At 37.2% G+C, this 27,581-nt stretch overlaps 1 protein-coding gene across 2 annotated transcripts in view; it reads left to right on the forward strand.

Annotated features, from left to right (window-relative positions):
• XPO4 (exportin 4) overlaps positions 1–27,581 on the forward strand; it is a 59,805-nt gene that overhangs the window by 6,291 nt on the left and 25,933 nt on the right. For both annotated transcript variants that reach the window (XM_039718486.1, XM_039718487.1), the window contains exons 4-9: positions 8,832–8,948; positions 9,730–9,883; positions 19,412–19,524; positions 21,972–22,129; positions 22,390–22,564; positions 26,599–26,775. In XM_039718486.1, the coding sequence (XP_039574420.1) occupies positions 8,832–8,948; positions 9,730–9,883; positions 19,412–19,524; positions 21,972–22,129; positions 22,390–22,564; positions 26,599–26,775 (894 nt within the window). The remainder of the gene's footprint in view (positions 1–8,831; positions 8,949–9,729; positions 9,884–19,411; positions 19,525–21,971; positions 22,130–22,389; positions 22,565–26,598; positions 26,776–27,581) is intronic.

A 27,581-nucleotide genomic window follows, 5' to 3' on the forward strand; every position in this document is an offset into this window, starting at 1 on the left:
GGACTTTTGAGTACTATCTTGTCAGGATCAAGTCTTGATAATTGGGTAATAAGGAGGGCAGTGAATATAGATGGTAGTGTCTGTTGTTTGTGTCCTTTTGCAGGATTTGATGTGTTTAGTACCTCAGCTTCTCCAGTACTAGTTAAAAAGATCTTCAGAGGTGGATGTATTTTGAGGCTAGGACATGAAGGTATGTAGTGGAAAACTGACATATGAGCAAGACTGATGAATGAACTGTTGAGAATGAAAAAATAAGGAGGAGGTTGGACGGAAGATAAGGAGAGGAATTGTGATGAGAGTAATAAAATTGCTTTAGTATTGAGTAATCTTTTACTAGTGGAACACAATGTACGTGTTAAGGAAATAATAGGACACTAAGGAGAGTTAATACTTCAGGGATGGGAAAGATGCATGGTTAGAGCCAGGTTTAGAACTGGAGTGTTGGCCTCTGCTGCTGCTTCTCTGCCATTTGGTGCTTTATGAATCTCACAGAAGAGACCTTTGTCTGAGAAGGGAAAGCAAACTTTTAGTCTGGCTGCTTATTTATTTGTAACTGAGTTTAGGTAGTAATCCTCTGGGAGGACAAAGTTTAGCTTTGGAGCTCTTGGTTTTGTTATTTCTGGCTCCTCCTGTATTATCAATATAAGCCATCCCTCTGCTCATGAAGGAGAATCTGTAATCTCCCTCCGACAGCAATTTCAAGATCTCTTTTCAAAATCTTAATTTATCTGGGGACAGAGTTTCTGGCAGCAGACCACAGTATCATGAGCCAATCTTACAATTCTAAATACATGTTTTCTATCACTGATTTCAAGATTTTGGAGAATTGTGTGGGCCAAGTTCTTCTCAACTATAAATGCCTTCAATTCCTTGGCTTTTTCTTGTGTTAAAATATTCTGCTTTTGCATAGCTGAAGGATTTCATTTGTCCTTCATCCCTGCCAGAAGGACAGGAATCCTGGCAGCTAAGTGACTGACTCCCAAGAGGAGGATCTCGTCTGCATGTGAACACAATCAGATTTTGTTTAAAACCAGACTGAGGTATGGATCACACCTCGATTTCTTCCATATGTGTAGGCAGATGCAGTGGGATCCAGCTGCTATAGACTTGACATGGGACTGGGAAGCAACAGAAGCTGTGTTTTTTTGAATGATTTTAATATAAAGTTCCATATCTGAAGCCTACACTCTTTTTTGTATATGGAAGAAGATTTGTCAAGACTCACTGGAGAAGCTCTGGGATCCTAACAGTTCTTTCTCTTGCAACATTTGTAAATCTGTTGTTCTGTTTCTCAATGTTCCTAGTTGGGCTAGAGAGAAGATCCAGCTGCTTCAGATTACCTAAAGCTTCTGAGGGATGTGCTGTGAATGGATTTCATGTGAGCAGTGGGAAATATTAATAAGCAAAATTCTAGGTAGTAATCTTCATTGAGGTTAATCTATCCCTTATAATGGCTGCCTAGATAACTAGTTATATTTATTTAGCATTTACAGTTCTTTTTTCTATTCTTTAAAGGGAATTTTACTTCTGGAAACCTGTCTAGCTGTTACTGTTTCATGTAGTAGGGTAGGAGTTGGAGAGGCTGTCCTGACTTTCACATTTTGACAAATACATGTATTATCCACCCCAAGTTGTGTATTCTGGTCTAATAAAATTGTTACCTTGTTCTGTGTACCTCATTACCCTTGAGACAAGTTGAGTTTAAAAAGCAGAGGATGAACCAGGATATTTAAACTGATAAGTTCTCTATAAAGACCTAATTTAGTGTGTTAAAGATTGGTTTGGGAATTTTAGGAATCCAGAAACTACTCCATATGTGAGGTTAAAACTCAGTGATAGAAATGTATGAGAACTTTAAAGTGTAACTTAAAAAGTAAAGTGTATGAGACCTTTAAAAGTAAATGTAAGTGGCTTTTTAGTAATTGAATTAATCAGGGTGCTTTTGCACTTTTCAGATTTTTCTGTTGAAAGTTTGCTGGCTTTACCAGAGGTGCAAGTCTCCAGCTTAGTTGCCTAATAACTACTAGAAATTGATAACTCCCTAGTTACATTTACACTAGAGCCACAGTTTCAAAGACAGGGCTGGGAGGTGAGGAGATACATTCCAAGTGGTGAGATGTGCATCCCCTGTTCTATGTATGGCATCCCAGACCCTTTCTTTCCTCAATTTTGCCATCTCATGAGATATGCACCTGTGGAGTCCCTCACCTGTGACCTCACAGACTCACTGGGAAAGAAGAAATGAAGCCTTTCCATATGTTACACCATGTTTTTTTTTTATTACAGTGGTGTCACACAAATTAACAGCCTCGAGGGGAGAAGCCTCTTTAAGACATTTGTTGACCTTAGCTGCCTGGTGTTTAGTCATTCTTCCTCTCAAAGGTGCTGCCTGTCAGAATAAATGTGTTCAGTAACATACTGGATCTTTGTGTTAGTCTGCTTAGAAACAGTCCCTTCTTCCTCCCAGCCTCTCAGTTTTTAATTTGGGCAGGTCTGCTGTGGAGCACAGCCATGTAATGCAGCTCATTTGACATAGGTGGCAGTATGGCAGGCAGAGCCAGGCAAGAAAGACCAGGAACGAGGACTGGGAAACGTGGAGGGAGGGAGGACGCCTACCCACCAAAGAGCACTTGTTGGGATGGTGTATATTTAAAGCTGGGTGCTGCTGATGGTGAGCTGCATGGCTAGTCCAATTATTCATTATTTTGAGTTTAATTGAAAGTCCTGCATTTGTTCATGCAGCTGTGGTCGGAGTGAAGATCCAACTGGTGGCATTTAGACAAGAACCTGGAGAAGCACATGTTACCTTTATATATGGTTTTTCGGCCTTCAGCTTCTTTTATGAGATTACCTTTTTTTCTCTTCCTGATTTCTGCTTCACAACTTTGCCTGTCTCCAGAGAAACGAAAAGCATGTTTTGCACCCTGTGCTCCAGCAAACTCTGCCTGGACCTCTTCCATTATTACTAGAGGCTGCTACTTCCTTTCTTTGTCCAAAGCCTGCATGCTTCACATGCCACAAGATCATCTTCCTCTGGCCCATGGTGATTCACAGGGGAATTGGCTTTTTCTTTCTCAGCTCACCCCTGGGAGTTTCCCTTGGTTTGGCTGCTTCCCCCCAGGGAAGGGAAGCAAGGTCTCACTTATTGTTCCACTGTAGCTCTGATGTGTTAACCTGGTGCTGCTCATCTGTCTTAGCACAGTGGCAGAAAGGGAATGAGAGGAAAGGAGTGCACTGCCCAGCTAGTCCCTTACTGCTGACAGCACAGAACTGCAGCTGTGGGTCCTATTCCTATCATCATATCCCTCCTCTATAGCTTTTTTCCACCAGTTGGCTTGTTTGGGAAGAAGCAGATGAAAATCAGTGGGTTCTTCCTGGTGCTTGCTTACATTTCTTCAGAATATGTTCTGGTTTTCTTTGGTTGGGAACCACTACTTCAGGTCCTGGGTCCCCCACACATCAATACTCCCAAGTTGAAAAGTTGGAGTGGCCCCAGTTATTCTGTGTACATAAAGATATTTCTTTTGGCCCTCTGGCCATCCTTTTAACCTTCCAATTTGGAGTTGCAGCTTATGTTCTGGAGACTTAGATACTCTGAAAATGTTAGCAAAACCAGCTGTGCTTATTCAAGGAAACTAGAGAAGACGATTACTGCCTTTACAAAGAAAGCTTTGCTTTAAACAACTTAGTAAAATTGCTTTTGATGCATTCTCATTACAGAATTCTATCACCTAGGAGCAATGCAGCAAATTCTGCTTCCAATACATTTATTCTTTGATTCTTCCTGCTCTTGTGCAAGTCCTCTAAATGCATATTCAGGCTGGCAGTGATCTAATGTAACAGGGTAGATGTGATGATTTGCTCTATTCGGGCAAAATCTTTGTTTTAAATATGCTTACTGCTTTTTCTTTAGGTGTAAATGATACTTGCAGAAGGCACTGCATGATAGTTTAGGTTTTGTATTAAAATGAATTCTTTAATCAAATCTCTGACAACCTAACTGTATCTCTGCTCTGAATTCAAAACAAGGAAACAGTTTTGCTATTGGAGTTCATTTTGCTTTGTCTGTTGGCTTTATTGCTGCAGAACTGATATACCACATGTCCATTTTTTTCTAGGCTGTATTTGAACTCTTCTTTCATTCAGATGCTCTGTAACCTAACTACCCTCAAATTATGCACTTCATTTATTCCATGGGCAGCCCAGGCACAAGTGTGAAATCCCTTCAAACATTATGGCTTTAGCTTCTTTTATAGGCGACATTCCATTTGGAGAAATAAGTTGTATTTACCTTTTGCATCTGAGTTTTATGAATGATATATAAATGTTGTTTATTGTTAAAATGACACATGGTCTTTCCATAGGGTCTGTGTTTTATTAAAGGCATTTAAAAAGAAAACCACTAAAACCATGTTACTACTGGGTGTCTGATTGCCAAGTTAATCTCTTATCACAAGTCCCATTGATCTTCTGTTTGAGCAGCTGAGAGTCTATTTTATGTATAGCGATCTTTCATAAAGTTTATTCCTGGTAATAAAGCTAACTGGGGTGAGTGCCAAGCTATTCTCAGAGGCAATACTCTCAACAAGAGAAGGATTTTATTTTGTTAGATGGGCTTATTGTTTGGGTATGTACTTGTGGCAGAACTAGTGAAATTGCTAGGGAGTGAGTCAAACTGGGTTCAGAGGTGTACTCTTACTGGTATGAAGTTAATGGCATTGCTGCACAATAGACATTCAGATCTGGCTTTTAATATGATGCCCAGAGTCACGTGCATTTTCTACTTATTACAGTGTGGTATTACTAACTTGCATTGTTAATCTCTTTTGTGGTGTGGCAAAAACCTTAAAAAAAAACTTTAAAGAGGAATGAACAAATCCCCACCAGAAAACAAATGTTAACAAACCAGCCAGCCAAAACCACACTAAAACCAACAACAAAAAAACAATCAAACAAAAAAAACCCCGAAAACAAAACGCAAAACCCCCTAAAACCCTCCACCCTAGAATTTTATGTGTTAGGTAAATTGAATTTTCTTACGTGTAAGAGGAAGAAATTTTAGTTCATGTGGCACACCAGTATTGGTTTCTCTGAAATTGTTGGTTTTCAGATTTTTGAAAACTTTCTTCTGATAATATTTATGTTGAGGTACTTAGTGTCTTCACACCAAACATATCTGTATATTAAAAAAATGTAATTCAAAATATTAGTAGTTAACCTTCAGTAAAATTCCTTTATGAAAATCAAATTTTATTTTTAGTAAAATTTACTTGAGCTTTATTCCAGAGTTTCTGAAATACTATTTTGTGTTCAGGAAAGTTTAATAGATGGCAGGGCAAATATTCTTTTAAGCTAATAATTTGTTAATCCTCTTGAAAATGGCCATCTTGGATATGCTATGGATAATTTATAATATGTATAAATTCCTGTAGCCTTATGGCAGTTTTGGGAAGCTGTGGTGGTTTTGCAAAGCGCTGTGCAAATACTTGACATTGTAGAGGCAGGTTACGGTCTTGATCTGTTCCTCTGCTCTTGTCTGGAAGCTAAACTCATGGGGGCTGGCACCTGCCTTCTAGGAAACCAATCTTGAGCTATCTCACCTCAGCCTGTTGTTGCAGTAAATTTGAAGTTACTGGCCAGTATCTTCTCTTTGGTCTTCTCCTGCCCTGGTGACCTGGATATACAGGAGTGCTGACAATTCCTTACGGATGCAAGGGGTAAGCGCAGGTGCAGAGGCAACAGAAGTGCAAGGATGCACAAATATTGCGCGTGAGGCCCTAGGGATGGTGAGGGAATGGGGCAGGATTTGCACTCCAGGTGTTGAAATAACAAGGGAGTTGATGGGACACTGGGAATTCAGTAGGAGGGAGTAGAGCAGAGGGTGCAGCGTGCCCTGGTATTTGCTGTAAGCTAGCCTGCCTGATGGAATAAGGTGTGTAAATCCAGTAGTAACATTTTTCTGCTGTCCTGCTCAAAGCAGGCACTGATGTCCCAGAACTATCTGAACTTGCTCTCATTGAAATTGGGGATAGGCCACTGCTCAAGTTGCTTAGCAGATTCAGTCAGCCTACCTATGCCTATTGCTCTTTACACTTTCAAAGAGATGTCTTTACCATCACTAATAAAATTTAACCTTCCTTTAAAATTTTTCCTTGAAATCAGGAGAAACACACAAAAAAAATCTATAACACACTTTTACCATGAACTAGCACATTACTGAGCAAAGAGAAAAGATAAATTATTATATACCTATAAACAAACCGGAGAAAAGGGAAGGAGCCATTTCAGCTAATATTAAGTATTTGTAATCACAGTGGGAACAAACTTCTTTTCCTGTTGTTCCTGCCCCTTTGAACTTGGTGATTGATTTTGGTTATATACCTATAAACAAACTGGAGAAAAGGGAAGGAGCTATTTCAGCTAAAATATTAAGTATTTGTAATCACAGTGGGAACAAACTTCTTTTCCTGTTGTTCCTGCCCCTTTGAACTTGGTGATTGATTTTGCAGTAATCAGCAACCAACTGCAAATGATGGTAGTCTGCATTGCTGCCCTGCTTGTCCTGTGGTGGTCTGGATGGTGGCTCGATGTCAAGATCTTAGCATGCTAAAGCAAAAGTAGTTTAGTTTTAGCCTGATTGTTGTACTCTTGGAGCCACTGAAACCACTTGGTAATCAGGGTATGTTACAGAGCATCAGTGTACAGATTTGTAATTGCAGCTAATGATGTCCTTATGTCGTAGCTGCTTTGAGCTGAAAAATGTGAGTCAGTAATTTAAGCATCAAATAAAACTTGTATTTTAAACTATTTAGAGGGTCATGTGAGAAAACTTTGCATTATTTCTATAAAAACGTATTCTGATCTGAAGCATTGTTCTGAAGTCAGACTTAAGGGGTTTTTCTTAGTAGTTTTTTTTTTAACCAGGTTAATTCTTTTCATATTTAACTTAAATGTTGGATTTAATACTCAATACTAGTCTATACTGTTTTGGGTTTTTTTAATATTAGATCAAATCTGTATTTCCGCTAACTAAAAAAAAATTGTGTGAATACCTTGCACAGAAATTTGAAATGCGATTTGTGAAATGTTTGAGCTAAGTAGAAATACTTCTAGTATATAAGTGACAAAGTTGCACTTTTACTGGAGTAGTTTAAATTGTGGTGTTGGTTTTCATTGGCTAAATGCTTTTTTAGTCATATGTGCTGTTTGACGGAGCTGACTGTAAATGAGAAATAGTCCAGTTGAAATAAATAATTGCTTTAAAATGGGAAGGCTTTTACTTAGCAACTGATCAGCAATATGCTGGACTGCTGTGCTTATGCAGCTTTATTGCATAGTGAAAGAGAAAACCTGTGTATTATCACAAAGCCACTATGTTTGATCTGTCTGGAACTTATTTAGCAAGTAAGAATGTCAATTTAGTGTTTAGTGACTAAGATAACTAGTTGTCTGGGGGGGGTCAAGGTACTGACTTCAGAGGCATTTCTGAACAAAGATGTTGCAGTTGGTGGGTGGATGGCACTGGTCTCAGCTGTTGTATGAGCTTGCATAAATAGTATCATCTCCACTTTAATCTTTCGGGTGTTCAGAGGTAGTGTGCATATTTCTGTTTAACCCCTGGACACTTGCTGGCATGCATGACCCTTTAACAATTCCTATCCCTCTGTCCATCCCTGGCACCTTGGCTCCAAACAGTCTGGGAGGATTGCCAGTAATTTTGGAGCTTTTTGTAAAGAACATCTCTTTAACAAAAAGTATTTTCATTTCAGCAGTATACACTTTCTATTGTCTTTGTTACAGCAGTGTACAGCACAAGTCTGAAGTACTACTTGCATCTCCACTGTGCAGTTCTTGCTCCCCTTTGTGTGCAACAATCAGTTAAAAGATATTAAAACTGGTGATGATGGTTGCTGGACTTTGGCATCAAGAAAAAAAGCTTTTTATATATATATTTCAGAAAACAGCAACAAAAGCTGGAGCCATGTGTTTAAAACAGAAATTTGGCTTTTAAGCACTGTTTTAGATAAGCATTTCATTTACCTTATCTTAAATTTTGAGCATGAAAAAGATACTTAAAACATTTAGTCTTTGTGAATATGTCTCTCTAAAATTAGCATGCCTTTTTCTCACCAATTTTTGTGTCATTTCAGAGACATAATTTTAATGGAGTAGTTTTAGGGGTTATTTCTGAGGCTTGTTGATGTGGTGCTTTGGAGGGAGGTATCCAAGATCTTTAAAGTATTAGAGTTTTCTGTGAATTCCTCTCCTTTTTTTTTATGGGGAGAGAGGGAACAGATGTAGTAGACAGTGTTATTGCAGTTGTTGTTTTTTATAAACTTGTATCACTTTTGGTGCAAAAAAGTTAGTCATGATCAAATAACAACATGGTAAGTGTAGCAAATGCAGAGAAGGGCCAAAACAAACTTCAGAGGGACCTGAAATCTTACATCACTAGAAATAAGTGGACAGTGAATCTTCCCTGAAACTAATACCTGTAAAGGTCTGTGCACAGGGAGACAAAGTAAATGGCAAGGCTGAGAAATGGTTTGCAATAAGCTGGTGGTTTCATTTGTAATGATGATCATACAGATGCCAGCTTTTATATTGCTTGAATACTTGAATTTCTGTTTTAAGGATGGAGCCCTGAAGATTCCAGAAATGGTTCATCCAGGGATCTATTTTCCTGAAAGTTTGACTTGTTTTAGTTTGTGTCAGAAGGAACTGAAGTAGTGTTGTATTAAAATGCTAATAGAAAAATGAAAGACACTGTAGGTGCTATTGTGTTATTAGACATCTTTTAGTTATATTATTCCCCCTTATGTTTTTTATAGCAAACTTTGGCCTGTTCCATTCTAACGGCGTTGTTGAGCGAGTTCTCAAGTTCAAGTAAAACCAGCAACATTGGACTAAGCATGGAGTTCCATGGTAACTGTAAACGTATATTTCAGGTAAACTAGTTCTGTATTGATATATGCTACTTCTTTCTAAAATTTAAACATGTGGAAGCAAAAATACTTTGTTGTACCAGGTGCAGTCAGGTACACTGTGTGCCTAAAAACATTTAATAGGGCAAATACTGCAAATAATGTAAATACTGGCTGCTTCAGGAAGATTGATAATATTTTTTAAAAAAACTTGTATCAAAAAGGTGCAACCCCTTTTATGCCCATTTTATGAATGTAGAGCTACAGATCTTTATGCCGTTGGACTCTTTAATTCCTTGGCTACCAATTGCAAACAAAACGAATACTCTGTGGAACAATGATAGTCTTAAATATAGCTTTGGTTTAAAGCCAAGGAGAGCTATGTATGTATTTAAAAATATTATTGCAGATGGTGTAGTCTGGTTGTCTCAGATGTATTGTTTGGCCAGTCAGAAATGTTTATATGAAGGCATTGCTTTAAACTGACTGTTGTGGTACAACTTACCATCTTTTTTTCATGCCAAAGACCAACTCTTTTCTCCACCACTTAGTAAAAACATATTGCTTTTTTATCTTCTTATGATTAGTATTTATGTGAGGATTATTTTCATAGTTTTTGCAAATGTAATAAATTAATTTTCGTGAAAGGGGGGATTCTCACTGGCAATTTCAGAGTATTTCCTGTACTTGAATGAAAGTAGGGTAAAACTGGAAATTTTTATTCTTTTTGGAAAAGTATTTCTTGTTGATGAACATTTCATTAATGACTGAGATACTGAATGTGTTGTGTTTGTCCTGACTGCAGGAGGATGATCTGCGGCAGATCTTCATGCTCACAGTAGAGGTACTTCAGGAATTCAGCAGACGTGAAAACCTCAATGCTCAGATGTCTTCAGTGTTTCAGCGTTATCTTGCACTAGCCAATCAGGTCTTAAGCTGGAACTTCCTTCCTCCAAATTATATCCTTTTCATGTCAGGCCCTTTGTTTCCCTTGACTTGGGTCACTTCTTGGGTGAGGAGTAAAGTCTTTGCAAGAAGAGTAAAACATAGAACTTAGAAGCTTTGTGTTTAGTCCTTGATTTATGTTCTCTTCTGTTAGTGCTTTTTGTCTCCACCACACTTGCTAAGAGGTGCTTACATACAGAAGCTGCTGTTGGTCTTCATTAAAGTTTAAAAGTATTTTACATAGAAGAGAGTGTACAAAGCACCCACCTTTTATAGGTTTATGGTCTGTCTGGTTGGTGCAGGGAACAGGAAATGTGCAATATGCTGCTTCAGTGTAGAACCACATGGTGAAGAGTTTAAGCCCTGTTCAATTTTTATGCAGAGATCTGATCTGTCCTGCTTTTCTCCCTTAGAGAAGAGGTAGGGACAGGCCAATGCCCCATCATGCAGGAATATGGACATTCATGCAGGTGAACCAACTCCCCATGAAAGAACATGGTATATATTAGAACCTGGAATATCTTCGGCCTGAAAAAAAGTATTTGGTAGCTGAGAAAAGAAATGCCAACTTCATTTTACACAGGTGCCATTGCTTCCATTTTGATATTTTTGGGATATCTGCTGTTCATTAGTCCAGAGAAAGGTGGAGTTGGAAAGTAGAGAAGGAAATGGGAATAAGAGAAAGGCTCTTAATGAAGAAGAGAAGAAAAAAGATATAAAAATGTTCAGTCCAAAAAATGGGCTAGACAAATATTGTAGAAATATTCAATCACCCTCTGTATTTAATAGAGGTTTCAGACAGCACATGTAGTAAATAATTTTAACACCTGTTTTAATAGCCAGACTACCTTTAAGAAGCTCAGCAAACTTTTAAGCTGGTTTATAAACTTTTTTCTTAAACCTTCTGAAATTGCTACCAAGTTCTACATACTGCAGAAATCTTGATGTTGCTCTCAAATCCACTGTGAAGGATTTTATTAGCTTTCCTGGTGTGGCAGTCAGAAGGTGATACCTGTGTGGTTTTGTTTTAGTCTGTTCATTATGCAGCAGGCAGCAAAAGTAAATTTATTGGAAACTGGATATTCCTTCGTTCACATCTGTAAAGCAGAATGCCAGTTTTATTGGCTTTAAGAACGGTTCATGGATTAAAAGTAAATATCCCACTTCTATTCATCCCTGAAGTGATTTGGCAGGGGTTCAGAGAGGAATTTAGCCCATGTGCCTATAAAATGGAGACTGTAGTCAAATTATTGCACCTTATAAAAGTCTTTGGGAGTGGATTTGGGATTTCAAATAGAAAGGAAATGCTCTTTTACAATGCAGTGGTGGTTCCCTCTCTATCTTAATCTGGCTCTGCTCAAACTTCCAATCTAGTCCTAAATACAGAATCCTAGAATGATGAGGGGTTGGAAGGGATCTTAAATATTATCCATTTCTACCCCACTGCCATGGGCAGAGACACCTTCCACTAGACCAGGCTGCTCAGAGCCCCATCCAACTTGGCCTTGAACACTGCCAGGGTTGGGGCATCCACAGCTTCTCTGGGCAACCTGTTCCAGTGCCTCACCATCCTCATAGGAGGGAATTTTGTCCTAATATCTAACCTGAATTTCCTCTCAGTCTGTGCCCATTACTCCTTGTCCTGTCACTGCAGTTCCTGAGAAGGAATCCCTCTCCAGCTTCCCTGTAGGTCCCCTTCAGGCACTGAAGGTTGCTATGAGGTCTCCACACAACCTTCTCTTCTGCAGGCTCAACAGCCCCAGCTTTCTCAGCCTGTCATCACAGGGTAGGTGCTCCAGTCTCCTGTCAACTACATGGCCTCCTCTGGACTTACTCCATCAATTCCATGTCCTCCTTATGTTGGGAACACCAGAACTGTAGTCAGTACTTCAGGTGGGGTCTCACAGGAAAAGAGTAGAGGGAGAAATCTCCTTAAACCTCTTGATGCAGCCCAGGATGCACATTGTTGACTCAGGTTGAGTTTTTCATCAACCATCACCCCTAGCTCCTTCTTTGCAGTGCTGCTCTTAGATTCTAACTCCTTGCTGTGTCTGGGATCTTGGTATGGTTCAAAAGTGAAGGCTGTAGTTCATCATGAGCTCTTTGTCCTTGGCTGAGGTTTGCACTGGTGGAGCCGGATAAAGACAGAGACACAAGCAACATGTGGAGCCTTGGGATTCCAGCTTTCCTTTATGCATCTATATAATATTAAGTGATTTAAGTGCTAATATATAAATGTTACTAGAAATCTCAAAGGAAGTCATTCTACTGCTAAGATTAATCATATTTTCTGATATTTGTCCTACTTTAGATATTACAGCTCTTAAACAAGTTCTGGGCATTTCTGGAGATCGCATGGACCTAAGTGCTCTTAATGGATCAATTACAAATACTTTTGTAATTTCTGATCCACCTGGTACCATCTTTTTGTTTTCTACTATTGGATGCTTCATTTTGCTGAAAGAATTACAGCACCAGCTTGGGTTGTCTTTATTTATATGTTAACCTGTGTTCACAGAAGTTGGAACATCTTCAGTCCTCCTTGAAAGAAGTTGGTATTAGCTGCCAAAGATTCACTAACTCTTGGGCTTGTTGATTGTATTGTGGCATAAGTCTGTTTTCCTTAAGATGACCTCTTTAACTGTTGATTGTTAGGTCATGGGCAGTGAAACTTAGCTTGGCTGTAGTTTCTAAACAGCACATTACATAAGAAAGTAAGAATTGCTGTGATGATTGATTGGTTGGAGTCCTTTTGGTATCCTCTTTCCAAATCTTGACAGTACATATGCTGAAGCAATGAGCATAAATTTAATATCTGAAGCATGGAGTAAAATGATCCATTGTATTCTCAGGTATATATTTTTTCCTTTAGTTGGTATTTCCCCTGGCATGATAGTATTGATTCTCAGTATACCCTGCAGCATCACAGTAATCTGAAGAACATTTATGTAATATTTAGCAAGATTCTTATATCTCCAAAAAAGGGAAATAGCATAAATGTGCATGAACTCTATGGTGGTTCTTGTGAAGTGGCACGTTATTCAAATCCTCAGGTTGTTAGAATTGAATCAAAACTTACCACTTCTCAAAAGTTCTGTGCTGTTATAGGACAGCTTTATAAATGTTGCATTGTTAAATGCAGTTTTGGACAGTGTTGCCACCAATTGTAAGAAAAGTTTTGGTAAGTCTGCATTGCCTGTTGCTACCATGAAAGATGCATTCTCGAATACCCACCTCATTGGAGCAACAAAGGCAGAAACTCTACCTAATTTCAAGTTGGAATTCAGTATTTTTAAATTATCTAGGGATGTAGTGCCTGCAGTAGGAAGAACAAGGCACAGTGACCTAGGAGGCCTCCCTTCAGTCATGTCTAGTTTCTCCTATTTCATTTTCCAGCCATCATCTATTGTTATTTTTATCTGCCACCTTGAGATATTAGTTTACCCGGTGTTTGTGGAGGCTTCAGAGATAGTATCTTGTGGCATGTTGGCTTCTGCACAGTTTCTTTTTCAGTACTGTTGCAGTATGGTTCAATATTATTTACTTGTATGGAACTAGTTTTAACTGCATCTTTTCTTAAATGAATTTTCAACTAATTAAGGAAGTACAGATGATCAGTACTAAAAAGTACCACCCTCTCCTTTACAAAAGTTCCTTCAAGAATCTGACTTTTAGTACATTGTGAGTATCCAAAGTCTTCAGTTAAGAAGCTGAGTGTTGTTGGGCTTTAATACACCTTGGCATGGACATACACATCCTGTGAAGTCAGGATGTAATTATGATTTCTATCATTTTCTTTCCAGAGACATTTCTCTTGTCGACTTTGGGATTTTTTCTGTTCCTGGCAGCCATATTCTAATGGACTTTGGCTGAATGTCCTCAAATGTAAAAGTTCTTGAACAGAACATAAGAATTGTCTGCAGCTGTCTCCCATCTACAGAGAGGTGTCTATTATCTGCCATTAGGAGCTGTCATAAAAGTACTTATCCCTTATTCTTCAATGTATGGATTACAGTACATGAATAAAGAGATACTTGAGCTTTAGTTCTTGTTTTGGATTTAGTGCCTGTATTTGCTTGGAGGTAAGCTGGCAAGTTTTCAAGTGATTGTAGAATAGTGGATTTAAAATACAGGTTATGTAGATCTAGTGGTTTGCACTCTACTAATACACATCGTTGCTGGTGCCATGGAAGTTGTGTGAACTGACTGAAGCTTTTGTCTGATCTGAACATTTTTGTGTTCATTGGCCACACAGTTAATATCTCTGTTTTGAAAATGTCTTTTAAACTTCAAGCCAGAATGAGACACCTGTCTGGGAGGTTCTGTGAACCATATAGTTCTGCAGACTTCTAAGTTTGAACTCAGTCCAACCCAGATTTGTAGCATCTGTTATGCATAATGGAACTGCATGAAAATGACACAGAAAACTCAAGGTTGATTTTGAGGAATGGTTCAAGTTGGCATTGCTGCTGAAAAGGCATCCTGCCTTATCACCTCCCATGAACATGATGCTGAGCAGGGAACCACCTGGCTATAAATGTGGTGGGGTTTTGTTAGCAGGTTTTGGCCCCAGGTTTGATTTGTTCCACAGCTACAGAAATTATTCTACCTGCACCGAGAAGTGACAACATTGATTTCTTCAGCACCATGGCTGCTTTCCATAGGCCTTGTGTTTTTTAGCAGCCTGGAATTATCCTGAATTTACTGCAGCAGTCTGTTCTTATCTGAAAAATGAAGCATAGGTGCACTATCCTGTATGTTTTTTAAGAGCAAAATTCAATGTAACTGAAGCAGCTGTATTTAAGAGACCTGCATTTTTGCATAGGTGCACTGTCCTGTGTGTTTTTTAAGATATAGAGCAAAATTCAATGTAACTGAAGCAGCTGTATTTAAGAGACCTGCATTTTACTTTTATTAGACTTTTATCACCTACAGCTTCTAGGTGAAAACTGACCTGGCTTTGAAATCCCTGATGGTTAGAAATTACTTCTAGGACACTGTTTACTTGTCAGTCCTTTCTGGCAACTTTTTAAGACAACATTATGCAAACTCAAGAAGACTGGAAGATCTTCTGAATTCTGTCATAATTGCACTAAACATATTTTTATTGATGTTGAACTTTTTAACAATCTTCCATCATTTCAGTTTTCCTGAAGAATTCTGTAATCAGTTCACAATATAATATCAGAAAAGAGACCAGGAATGACCCTTTTTGGGAAGGGGAGCTGATATTCTGCTTTCTTGCCCCAGTGGTTTTTAAGTGTCCAGTTTTGCAGCAATGGTTACAGCACCCTTTCTGTCATAATTGTCAGTCATAAATTTCAGTCATAAAGACTGAAATTCTGTCATAATTGCACTAAACATATTTTTATTGATGTTGAACTTTTTAACAATCTTCCATCATTTCAGTTTTCCTGAAGAATTCTGTAATCAGTTCACAATATAATATCAGAAAAGAGACCAGGAATGACCCTTTTTGGGAAGGGGAGCTGATATTCTGCTTTCTTGCCCCAGTGGTTTTTAAGTGTCCAGTTTTGCAGCAATGGTTACAGCACCCTGGTTGGCAGCTGGTGTGTGGTGGAAAGGTGACTCCTGAGCCACATCTGTGTGGCAGCCACATGTGCACAGGTGCTTTATGTGCCAGTTAGGCAGGAAGTGATCAGCTTGCACATCATAAGCTGCACAACTATAGCAGCAGAATGTACCAAAAGCTGCAGAATCCACATGGGTGGTCATGACCTTGGAACTGGCACGGCTCTGGAACTGGCCGGGTTTAAAATTAGCTTGGGTGTTCCTGCACTTCCTACTCCTGTTCCTGCAATCTGAGTCCAGTGTCTCCAACACAAAGTATTGTTTCATTCTCGTGACTGTTAAGAATACTTGTGTTTAATATTTAAGCACATGCTGGATGTATTTACCGAGAGTGTAAGATATGGAAAGGTCTGTGAAGGATTTCTCCATAGGGGGCAGCAAGCCTCTGCAGCAGTTTTAAGCAGTTGCTCCTTAGACAGTTTTAGGCAGTTGTTCCATGTGCTTGGCTCATTAGCTAGAAAGCCAGAGGAGGTCTTAAAAATCCAGATAAAATCAGTATTTTACATAACACTGGAGGGCAGGTACCTTTCTAATGCAGTTTTTATTTTTAAAATGCAAGTCTGACTGGCACAAGGTCCAGAAATATTTCAAACAACAAAAGTAAAGTGATTAAAATGACTTTTAAGAAATATATTCAGACCTTAACACTCCAGTTGTTTTCCCTCCATTTCTGAGATGTTTCACTTCTGTACACAAAAATGGGGTTCTAGTAGAAGAAATCTCAGCTTTGTTTTTTGAGTTCCAAATGTACTGTTTTGTGGAAGAACAAGCCTTGCCTCTCTTAGGAAAAAGATTGTGGGATTCATTCTCAGATACTGGAATTTGTTGAAGTACTGAAGTAAAATATTATAATCCCTCATGACTACCTTGGGATATGAAATATTTTAATATTCATCTTCACCTATCAGTCCCTTCCTGGGACAGATGCTGGTGAGTGACAGGAAAACTACACATTTGTTGGGGTTTTTTTCATTGTTTTCATGTTCCTCCAAGAGGCACATAAAACCTCAAACTTCTTTTTTTCCTAAATTAGTTTTAAAATAAAAAAATTATAACTTTGAAAAAACTACTCTTATTTCTCCAAATCATGAAACAAAGCCAAGCACAGAGCTCATGTCTACATGCATAAATTGAGTCAAAGATAAAAGAAAATCTATTTTAACTTTATGATCTTCTAGTCTTCCTCTCTAGGCAGTCATAGCCAGCATATGGACCTTATCGTACATTAAGGCATCTAATTATATTCTTATGATTTTTAGTAGAGTTCAGTTCACATCACTGAATAATTTAATTCATGCAGAAGATTCGAGTCTCTGAAGGAATCAGTGTCCTAAGCCTTGCAAAATGAGTGAAACATTGACATGCTTCTGGTAGCTGTTTGTTAGGCTGGATTTCCATATCATTCAAAGTGAATTTTATTAGAAGTTTATCATTCCTCAGTAGGCCTGGGAACGTTAGAAACATTTGTATTATTACCAGAAGTGGTTTACAATTGTTTTTCATTCTGGAAACAAAAAAAAACCTCTCCAAGGTATCATAGCAGACTAATCTGTGCTTATCATTTATATATGTTGTAAGTCTAAATCATAAGCTAGAGTGCTTAGGAAAAAAAGTGTTTTGCTCATTCTGTACTTTTTGGTTTTTTGTGAGTTGTGACAAGTAAGTTAATTTTGGATGATGAAGAGTGCATTTGTCCTGTGTACACCCATGTACGAGGTGATTTAGTGCCATTTTTTTCAGGTTTGGCATAACTAGACTGCTGTTGCTGAGACCAAACTGGAGCACAATGTAAGCTGGAGTACTTTGTGGCAGGAAGCATCTCTACAGCCAGTGCTAATGCTGGCATGCATGTAGTACATGCTGGAAAATGGCTGCAAGATCTCTGTGATAGATGGAGCCAGAATTTGTAATGTTCAGTGAACAGATATTTTACCCACAAATCTCCTATTGTCAGATATGTCATCAGTCTGTTAGCATGAGAAACAAGACTAAAATAACAGGATAAGGCCTCTAAATAGTGAGTCTTATTAAAATAGTGACAGCAAACTAGTGCTTCTTTCATTCCATGTGAAAAGCATTTTGTAGCTGGTCCCCTCTGTAGACTCAACCTAGCAAAGAGTAAATTTTTCACAGGTTGATAATGTGCTTATTTTTTTATATTTTATTTTATTATAATATATAATATTATATTGATAATGTGCTTATAATTGTCTTCTGATAAAGCATCCAAGCCAATAGCTTATTGGGGAGTCACAGCAAAAGACATTCTTGTCAGTAAGCAATTTTAAAATACCATTTTGACTAAGACATTGGAAATGGAAAGGAAAAAAGGCATAGCCTTATTTGCCAGATAAAATTAGTTTTAATTTAGAATATTATTCCTCATAAAGGATGCTTGCATGTGATAATTTTATGCACATATAATTTATATTTTTTTTAGCGGGTAGAACCAAAGCATATTTGATCAGTTAAACTACATCAGTGTTTCAGATGGAAGTAAAGTAGAAAATTCTGTGACATTTATTTTTTCCCCATCTGAAATAATGTATATCTGGTGAGTTCAACATACACTGATGATCTTAAAAATTGTGAAATGCTTTTATTTTGCACTAGTGTGAAAACCTCTGATTGTTCTTACACGGAATAACGTGCTGACAGCAGTCCTGGACACATAGCACCAGTGAAGGTCTGGTTGGTGCTGTACTGTGGAAAAAGTACCTTTCTTTGGAATGTGGTTTTTCACAGTGTGGTTAGAAATTTTGTTTTGTGGCAGAACTCATAAGACAAGTATAAATAAAATGAAATCATGCATCCTGCTTTGTGACACAATTTTTCATATTCAACTACTTGCTTGCTTTAAATATTATTTCCCTTAAACAAAACCCATCAAAGGTTAAGGGATCTACTGTTTTTAATTATACCATTGTAAAATTTATTTCATTCTAGACATAGAAGTAGTTTTATCTTATACATGTTTTATAGTACCAAATTGCTTACACTACAATAGGTAATGCTGTTCATCATCAGTAAGTAAATTATGTGCAGTTGAACATGCTGTTACTTACTCTGACGGTTGGGTTAGAAAGGGATCAAAGAGGATAATGTAGGGTTTAAGAAAGACAAATAAAACATTAGTAAAACTGCTTTAACTTAGCAACTACTACTTGAAATGGATGGTGTCACAAAGAGAAGTACTTCCAAAAATTTTTTATTAAAACTGTTGTGTGATCAGGCAGACAAAGAATTTAACCTGTTTAAATGTTTTTGCTCATGTTTGTTTTTTCTGTAGTAGACTATTTGCAGAATTTTGTAAATTAAGCTATGCCAAAATACATTGTTAGAGCTGAAATGGGTGCAGCAAAATTGTGTCTTTACAGCATGCATATTTTTCATGAGCGTCTCTTGCAAATGTGTTGAATACGACAATGCCTTGTGCTGCCTTGTGCTTTTGTTCTTCTTGGTGTGATTAGAAAATGTAGATTAATGCAGGGCTAACATATCTGCATTCTGTGACACATATCTGGCTATTTAGAAAAATAGGATTTGGATTTCAATGAGCTATCTTTAGCTATGGTAAGACCTTTTTAAAAGCTGCCAGGAAAATTTTTTAGAAAATGATTTCCTATTTTGCATAAATTTTAACACCTGTTAATTGCGGTTGCTTTTTTCCCTTCTTGCAGTGTCACATTAGACACCCTGGTTATCAAAGTGATCGTATCGCTATGGTATGTCTCATAATTATGATCAAACTGTTATCTAACATTCCTGGAGCATTCTTTTTTTCAATACTTAATACCTTTTATTCCTTGGCCTCATGCATGAATTATGCTGTGTATGTGAAGAGGCTTAAAGTTTGTTTCCATTACATTCTTTCTGAATGGATCCTGTTGTATCTAGGATTTTTTTAAAGCCAAGTAGGAATGTTATTGTTGACCTTGACACCAGATAACTGGGCAGACATTATATAGCTATGTTTGAATCCTCACAAAATGTGATGCTAAAGCCAACAGAATCCTGGCGCGAGACCCTCCTGGACAGCAGAGTTATGGAGCTTTTCTTTACAGTAAGTTTCTTTCTTCAACTTACATAGTCCAGACCACAGGGAAAGCAGCTCCTTCCTGTTCTAAAACTGTGTTGTCGGACTCTTCCTTTTGCATCAGGTAGGATTGATTCTGTTCACTTCATCTTGCTTATCTAAGGAGACAGAAGTATTGTCTTTTTCCTAGGGCACTGAACTTGTACTTTGCCTATTAGTTGCTTTAAGTTGATGACCACTAGCAGTAGAAAAAAGTTTATAGTTATCTCAACTTTTAGACCTTTAATACTTCTGGACACGTACTCATTAGACAAAAGCAAGCACGATGAGCAATAGTACAGTAGTGAATCTTACTGAATCAGATAAGGTGTAATGGCTCTCAGAAAATATCAAATGAGCAGTGTGCGGTTGCTGATATTAAAGCATTTGCTCAACAGAACAGCTGAAAATAAGTAATGTAGTTTTCTAGCTACTTTCAGCATACAGATTTCTGCATCTCTTTCCTCAGCACAAGGGAAATCTACAAAAGTTAAAATAGAGTAAGTTAGAAGGAATAAGGAAGAGGTAGTATTGGGAGAGGGGAATGTAGTACTCAATTTCTGTAAATTAAAAGCCCCACAGTGTTAAAAATGGATATAAATGCATAGAATTGTGTTGTTTTGTTTTTACAACTGTTGGGGGAAGTTTGTAATCATCGCTCAGCTAGGACTTACTGCAGCAGCAACATATATTGGCTTATAAATTAATTTGCTATGCAGTTTGACTTAGGTTACATCTCTTGGGATCTGAGAATTCAGCATTCTCAGGCTTTTTTTCATTTTTGCAAAGCAGAGAAATGTGCTTAAAACTTGGACAAAGCCGTTATAAGACAATGTAAATGTAACTCTCCAGTGCTGCTTGACAGTATGTGTTTGGATACATGTCCTAACTTGATAGGATTTTGATAAACTTCTTGTGGTTTTTTTTTTTTTTATTTTTTTTTTTTACTGCAAGTTTATCCAGCAGTTTTGAAAAGGTGGAAAAAATCACTGGCAGAACTCTCAGCAGCTACACACAATCTGAACAGCTGTCTAGACTATCCAGACAGTTGCTACTGTCAGCTGTGAACCTCCACATGCAAATAACTTTTTGGCTTACATGTTAACCCTTCTTCTATGTTTAATAGTATGAAGTTGTCAGAGTTGCATATTTGTTTCCTTGATTGGTTTACAATTACTATTTGTGATTTTTTAAAAAAATTAATAATATGCAGATTTGTTTTAATACATTTGCATTTTACTTAATAGTGGCCAAGGCTTGCCTGTATTTTATTATTTTTGAATGAATGCTAGACAGGGCAGTATGCTGTCAGTTCTGGTTTTAGATTCCTGATTTGCAGTGGTTGAGGCTTGCAGCAGTAGTTTGGTGTTTGAGGTAATGTAAGTAAATTGTAGTAATTTTTATTCATTCATCTGATCTGAGAAATTTTAATAACCTTGCAAAAGTTGGCAGGATTGCTGTGTTAGAGTGAGAGCCTTCATTTCTAATCTCAGCCTCGTGTGGGACGTATATTAGGAGGGGTATTTCTGTTGCAGGCTTTATTTCTCCTGCTAGTTTGATCTTTCAGGGATTAACTGTGCAGCTAATCCATCTAGTTATGAGTTGGGTGAATTTGCAACTATAACACCACAGAAAAGTGGTTAGTGTTTTTATTGTACTTTTTGGTATAATATTGCTGAAATAATTTAGCTAAATTTCACTTCTGTGTGAAAAAGCTACTTTATATTCTTTTGTTTATTTATTCACTAAATCTTCTGTGAAAAAATAGGTATGAGCTTAAAAAAATTCTTTAAATCTGTACTTGACTGATAAAAATAAGTATATGAGAATATGTTTACTGAAGTACTAAGATTCAAATCTAGAACGTTTCAACAACAGAAATAATGACATAACAGTTTGCACAAATGCAGGAAGATTACTGATGGCCTTGTATAATATAAGGGTGTTGCCAAGGAAGTGATGCATTCATTTTTGTATATGTCTTCAGTGTTTACTTCTGCTAAAGAAGCATCTATATAATCTTGATTGAACTTGTTGACTAACTTTAGCAAGACTCTAGCCTAGGCATAGTTAGCATAATAGAGATGACTGTCATTATTGCTGTTTTTAGAAGGAGCAGCATGTCTGACTGGCTGGCATCTGTTTCACTCTTTAAGACACAACATTCAGTAGACAGTTCAATTTTCAACATGTAGGTGAGCCTTAACTAAATGTTAGTTTCAGTGAGTTAATTCAAGGCTTGAGATTGTGTGGGCTGAGTCACGATCTTGGTGTTTGCCATGGTTTAGGGAGTTGCAGAAACCCTTGCATTTCAGACTGAGTGGAAGTTATAGTAAGCTTTTTTTATGGTGTGTGCTCTTTTGGATTGAGAGCCATGTGACTGTTGTAAGAACACCCTGTTTTCATGTATTATTAACCACCTCACTTCCTGAAAGGTACATCGAAAAATCAGAGAAGATACAGATATGGCCCAAGATTCATTACAGTGCCTGGCACAGCTGGCGTCTTTGCACGGGCCAGTCTTTCCTGATGAAGGTTCTCAAGTTGATTACCTGGCACACTTCATTGAGGGATTACTGAATACTATCAATGGGTATGTATGCCTGCTCTCTAAATTTAGATGGCATCTTTTAATCTTTAGTTTGGACTGTAGCATATCTGCATGGAGAAGTGGTATGGCTTGCTTATTTCTGGATGTAATTTGTGCTTACTGTTGGATTGCTTAAATTGAGAAAGGGCAGATTAAAGTAGGTGGTGCTTATTATGAAGTAGATTTATTTAAAATGTATCAACAAAACCAATTCCCTTTTAGCAAATTTCTTAATGCCAAAAAACTGCTATTTCTATCTATAGAATTGAAATAGAAGACTCTGAAGCAGTGGGAATTTCCAGTATTATCAGCAATCTGATAACTGTATTTCCTCGCAATATTTTAACGGCCATTCCAAATGAACTTTTCTCTTCATTTGTTAACTGCCTCGCACACCTCACCTGTTCTTTTGGAAGAAGTGCTGCCTTGGAAGAAGTGGTAAGTAGCTGCTCTCAAAAAAATGGGTAGCCTTTTTCAGTTCTCTTTGTGACAAGCATAAGTGACATGAGAATTTGTCACTTACGAGACTTTGGCTATTTTGTTAATAACTGTTATCAGTTCAGTGGTTGTGTCCTAGATAGCTCTGAAATCACATACGAGAGGATTTTCTTTCTATTTCACGCAATGTGAACATAAATACACACTGTGTGCATCTTTCAGACTTCATTTTGATTTCAAGTGCACCTTAATTTTTTAAGTGAAGAGATTAATTTAAAATATTAAAGTCTGAAAGTATTGCTGACTTGCTGTTGTAGATAATGAACAAGCTGCAGTCCTGAAAGTTTAAATGACTACATGAATGTATGGACAGACTGAAACTTAACTGCTGTTTAGAGTTCTGAGTAAGGAGTTTCTGTTTTAAGTGAGTGTAGCCATTAAGATCAGTTGTTAACATCATACATCTAAGCTGTTCAGATCATACCTTCATTGCTGACACAGTTCAAATGGTATTTGTGTGTACAAATCTAGCACAGGAATTAAGAGGATTTTTTTCTTTCAAACTTTGGTTGTAAAATTAAAGAGCAGTTGGCATAGCCCAAGTGTTCTGCACCTAGAAGTTGCATTAAAAATAAAAACTACCAAGGACACATAGTTTGAGGAAAATAACGTCAAAATTAAAGTGAATAATCTTGCACTTCAGCTATTTATGTGCAGTGGCTATAGATTTAAAATGAGACTATCAAGATACTAACCAAGAGTTCCCCACTGTCATAAGAAAGGATGATTTTCTTTGTTTTGACAGTTTGGTGTAGGTGACAGAGTGAGTTTGAAAATTGTTGTAAAAGTATTTACTTAGAAAGTTGATGGATGTGTTTCTTTACCAGAGAGCGCAGGTATATTAATAAGCATTCATTGCAGAACATTAGATCATGTCTTTGCTGCAAGGTTAAAATGTATTATATTTGGCCCAGTGCTCACTTAAATTTTTCATTTTTTTTTCAATCAAAAAATTTGTGTTTAAATTTAGAATCTAAAATGAAGCTCCTTTGCAAACTTCACTGGTCAAAATTTGTGTGCTTTTGAGATTTTTTTGTAGAATATAGAATACTTATTCCAGTGTTCACCAGTACATTTAGAAATGCTCCTGTGAAGCCTTTATAAGATTCATTAAAATGATAGCTATCATTTAAATGCAAAGGAACTAAAGGGATATTGTTTCCTCAGTTAGCACCTTGTTACTTGAGAACTGGAATATTTGGAATATTTAATGAAAATAATGCTCCACATGATGTCATTTTAAAAAATCTCTCAGCAAGAGCTTACACTAGCTTGTACCACTGTCTGGTGCAGTAATACCATGTGCTGTGCCTATAGAAGTACTACTTTGCATCCCTGAAAACAGTCTTTTGGCTTAGGCATGTCCTGGCCATGGCTAATGTGTTCCCCAAATTTCTTTTAGAACGCATGCAGTGATACTTTCTTTGAGCTTATGTGCTGTTAAGAGATTTTGGACAGATGAAATACTGTGCATGTTGGGCTCAGTAGAATCCTCAGATAATATTCCTGGAGCTTTTCAGAAATACAAAATGCAGCAGAATGCAAGCAGGTGTACTTCTTAAGCTTTGCTGATCGGTAGATTTTCCCCATATTTCTGCTATGTGATAAGACAGCAGATCATACCATGTGAACATGGCAGAAGCCCCATCAAGCACAAGGAATATACTTAGCTGAAGACCTGCTATGAAAACTGCAAAATATGGAGATCCTAAATCAAAATCTGCAAACCACTTCAAAACATCTAATACTGATTTTCAGCCATGGGGAAAACCCCACAATCCAAGCATCATGTTTGAATGCTGTTTCACATCAACCTGCTAGTCTGAGCTGGGGAGATTGGCTGAAGGAAGTTGAAACATTTGCCTGAACCAGCTATCCTGGTGGAGGGAGGGCAGTGAGCTTCAGCAGTGCTGAGGGTTAGTTTATGGGGTAAGGTGGACCAGTAAGCTCTTCCTGTAATGACACTGAGTGTAAGAGAGGATGCTCATCCCCAGCTATGCTCTGCCTTGCTCAACACGTAATGCTTATGCAGAAGTAGAATCAAATAGTCCACCTGAATTAGTGAAGAGTGTGAACAGGATGTTGGATAAAATGTCCAATAAAAATTACATCAAATGCTTATTTTTCTCAAAACAAATATTAATGTACTGTTCCTGTTTCATGATATTTTTTCAAATATCATGTGATAGCAGAGATCATTCTGAATTTGGTCCCCTCTGCTGTACTTCCAATTCTTTGCAGCTTGTTGCTGCTTGACAAATTTTCAAAGTGTAACTTCTTCAAAGGGTCAGCAAGCTAGGAAGGAAGAAGGACTGAATTTGTTTCACGGAGAGGAAATTAAGAGGAATTAAGCATCTTTGCTTTACATTTGCTGGATTTGTCTTGCTTCTCCTGAACATTTGAGTTTTGACCCATCAGAATGATTCAGCTCCCAGTCTACAGCATGTCACTTTGCCCAGCGGTAGATAATCTGAAATAAGAATTGGGATGTTTTAGTAAGATTTCTCTGGGACCAGATTGATTCAATATGGATAAAGTCTTTCTACTGTTTGGTCATTTATTTTATGTAGGCACTTATTAGTCCTAGATTTCTTGTGAGACTATTTCTAAGTGTTGTAATAATTTTTCTTCATGGCATTAAATTTTTATTGCCTTTCCCAATAAATGAATTGGCTACATTTTGAGGGTATTTTGCTCTTCATAAAAACATGTCTATTTGTTTATGCTCTCAACTATTAAAATTTAAATATCATATGTGTAAGTTATAAATGTAAATATATTACATACATGTCAAAATACTTCAGGACCGAATGACTGTCAGTAAATTCATGTGTCTAGCTAAGTTTTAAAAAGACATGTTTTTATGTCCTTCCTAAATTTATGACTTAGTGTTGAGTACAATTTTGCCTCTCTCCTTGTCACCTTCAGGTTTTGTTTTCACAATTGCGTCGGTATGTCCCATATTTTAACTTCTGGGAATATGACAACTTTGCAGTTACAAAAGGATGCTGTGAAGCTATCTTGGAATGCTTCCAATGTGATATCAGTTTTTTCTCTTAATCAGTCATCCAGCTAGTGTTTTCTTTTCCCTGCCTGTTCATCCAACCGTGTTTGTATCTTCACTGGAAGTCAGGAATTCTTGTGTCTGGAGCATAATTAAGACCTTAATATCTCTTTATTTCATAATTGAACCATTTTATTAACTTTTGCTATGTCAGGGTAACTTCTGTGAGCCATCTTGCTGTTTAAAACTTGAGAAGACAACATCTTAGTAGAATGTTTATCTGTACAGTCATGCTGAAGTTTTTTTGAAGTTGGATGAATTTACAAACATTCAATTTTTGCATCAAAACAAAAAGTCGAGAGTTACATTAAAAATACTTTTAAAAAGAAATGACCACTTTGCTTTTTAGATTCCTTCGTTTGCCTGCAACTCTGAACTTTGTTTTTGAGAGAAGTTATTTCCTTTAGCAACTTGTGTACTATGTAGAAGCACATGAATAATTAAAAAGAAGCATCAGTTGAAATTCACTAAGTAATTAAAGCTGAAGGCTTATTCTATTCTAATTCTTTGGCTTTTGGTTTGTTCATAGAATGAGAAGTTGGGATTCATCATCAAAACTAGCTACCTGTAATAAGGTTTCTTGAACACTTGTAATCTTGCAGTGATTTTGTCTGGAGTCATTGTTTTTTCTCTCTCTTTATTTCAGAGGTAGTGGAATACCAATAAATCTATATGCAACATCAGATGAAGAGAAATAGCTAAACACATGGACAAGTTTTTAAAGCCTAGCAGGCATGAAAGCTGCAGTGACCTTTTTGATGCATTGCTTCAATTCATTCTGATATTTTCTTAGCTATCCTTAGGTTCTATTTTTTTGTTTGTTTCAGCAGTCTGTAAAATAATAATAAATATAAGTATGTTACTCTGGTTTAGTTAGTAATAAGATTTTTTTTTTTTTCATCTCTTACAGCTTGACAAAGATGACATGGTATATATGGAGGCATATGATAAGTTACTGGAATCTTGGCTTACTTTGGTCCAAGATGACAAACATTTCCATAAAGGTTTCTTTACCCAACATGCTGTTCAAGTCTTTAATTCCTACATTCAGTGCCATCTCGCTGCTCCTGATGGCACAAGGAATTTGGTAAGCCTTCATTGTAGTAGTTTTGGATGATCACATACAGTAACTGGCCCATGCCTTTTGGTGTCTGTACATTATGTAGCTCAAGGCAGCTAGTATAGAATTGCCATTTGTGACTTTTGAAATGAAAAAAAAAAAGCTGAACTTGTTACTCCATTGTGATTTCCCAGTCCATTTCTCTCATTCTAGAGGGAAACTAAAGGAATGTAAAGTTGGAAATCAGTTTAAAAAAAGAAGAAAAGTAAAGCTGTAACTGAAATCAGTGTGTATCTTCTTCTTTCCTCAGACACAGTGACTAGACTTCTGACCTTCCTTGTGGATTAGAATGTTAGTTAAAATTCTCTGTGAAATTGGAGGCCTTTTTTATGATTGTTGCCTCCCATGCACTATCTTCAAAATATGACTGACTTGCATAAATATCTGAAAAAATGTAGACTGACTGTGCTCAAAGTAGAAGAAACTTGGAAGATCATGTGGTCTTTTTGGATAAAATAAATTCCCAGTTGGGTTTTTGAACAGTTGACTGTCTAGAGAAAATTTACAAGTACATCAAGTATCTCTTGAACCGTTGAAAAAGAAAGATGATTTGTCTATTTGCCAGGAATCTGGATCTTACTAAAATAGATTCTTACACAGACAGTTGGATGTGGATGTTGGATGAATTAGTTATTGCACAAATTCAATTCAATAGCTGTATAAAGTCTCTCTTTAATTTGATGCTGTGCAAAGCTCTCAGAGATACCTCATTCTGAAAAGCACTATGTAAAACATAATTCTGCTATCTCAATATGTAACAGATGGTAATAACA

Source organism: Passer montanus, unplaced genomic scaffold (assembly GCF_014805655.1).
Source record: "Passer montanus isolate IOZ18808 unplaced genomic scaffold, ASM1480565v1 scaffold4, whole genome shotgun sequence".
Classification (NCBI taxonomy): Eukaryota; Metazoa; Chordata; class Aves; order Passeriformes; family Passeridae; genus Passer; species Passer montanus.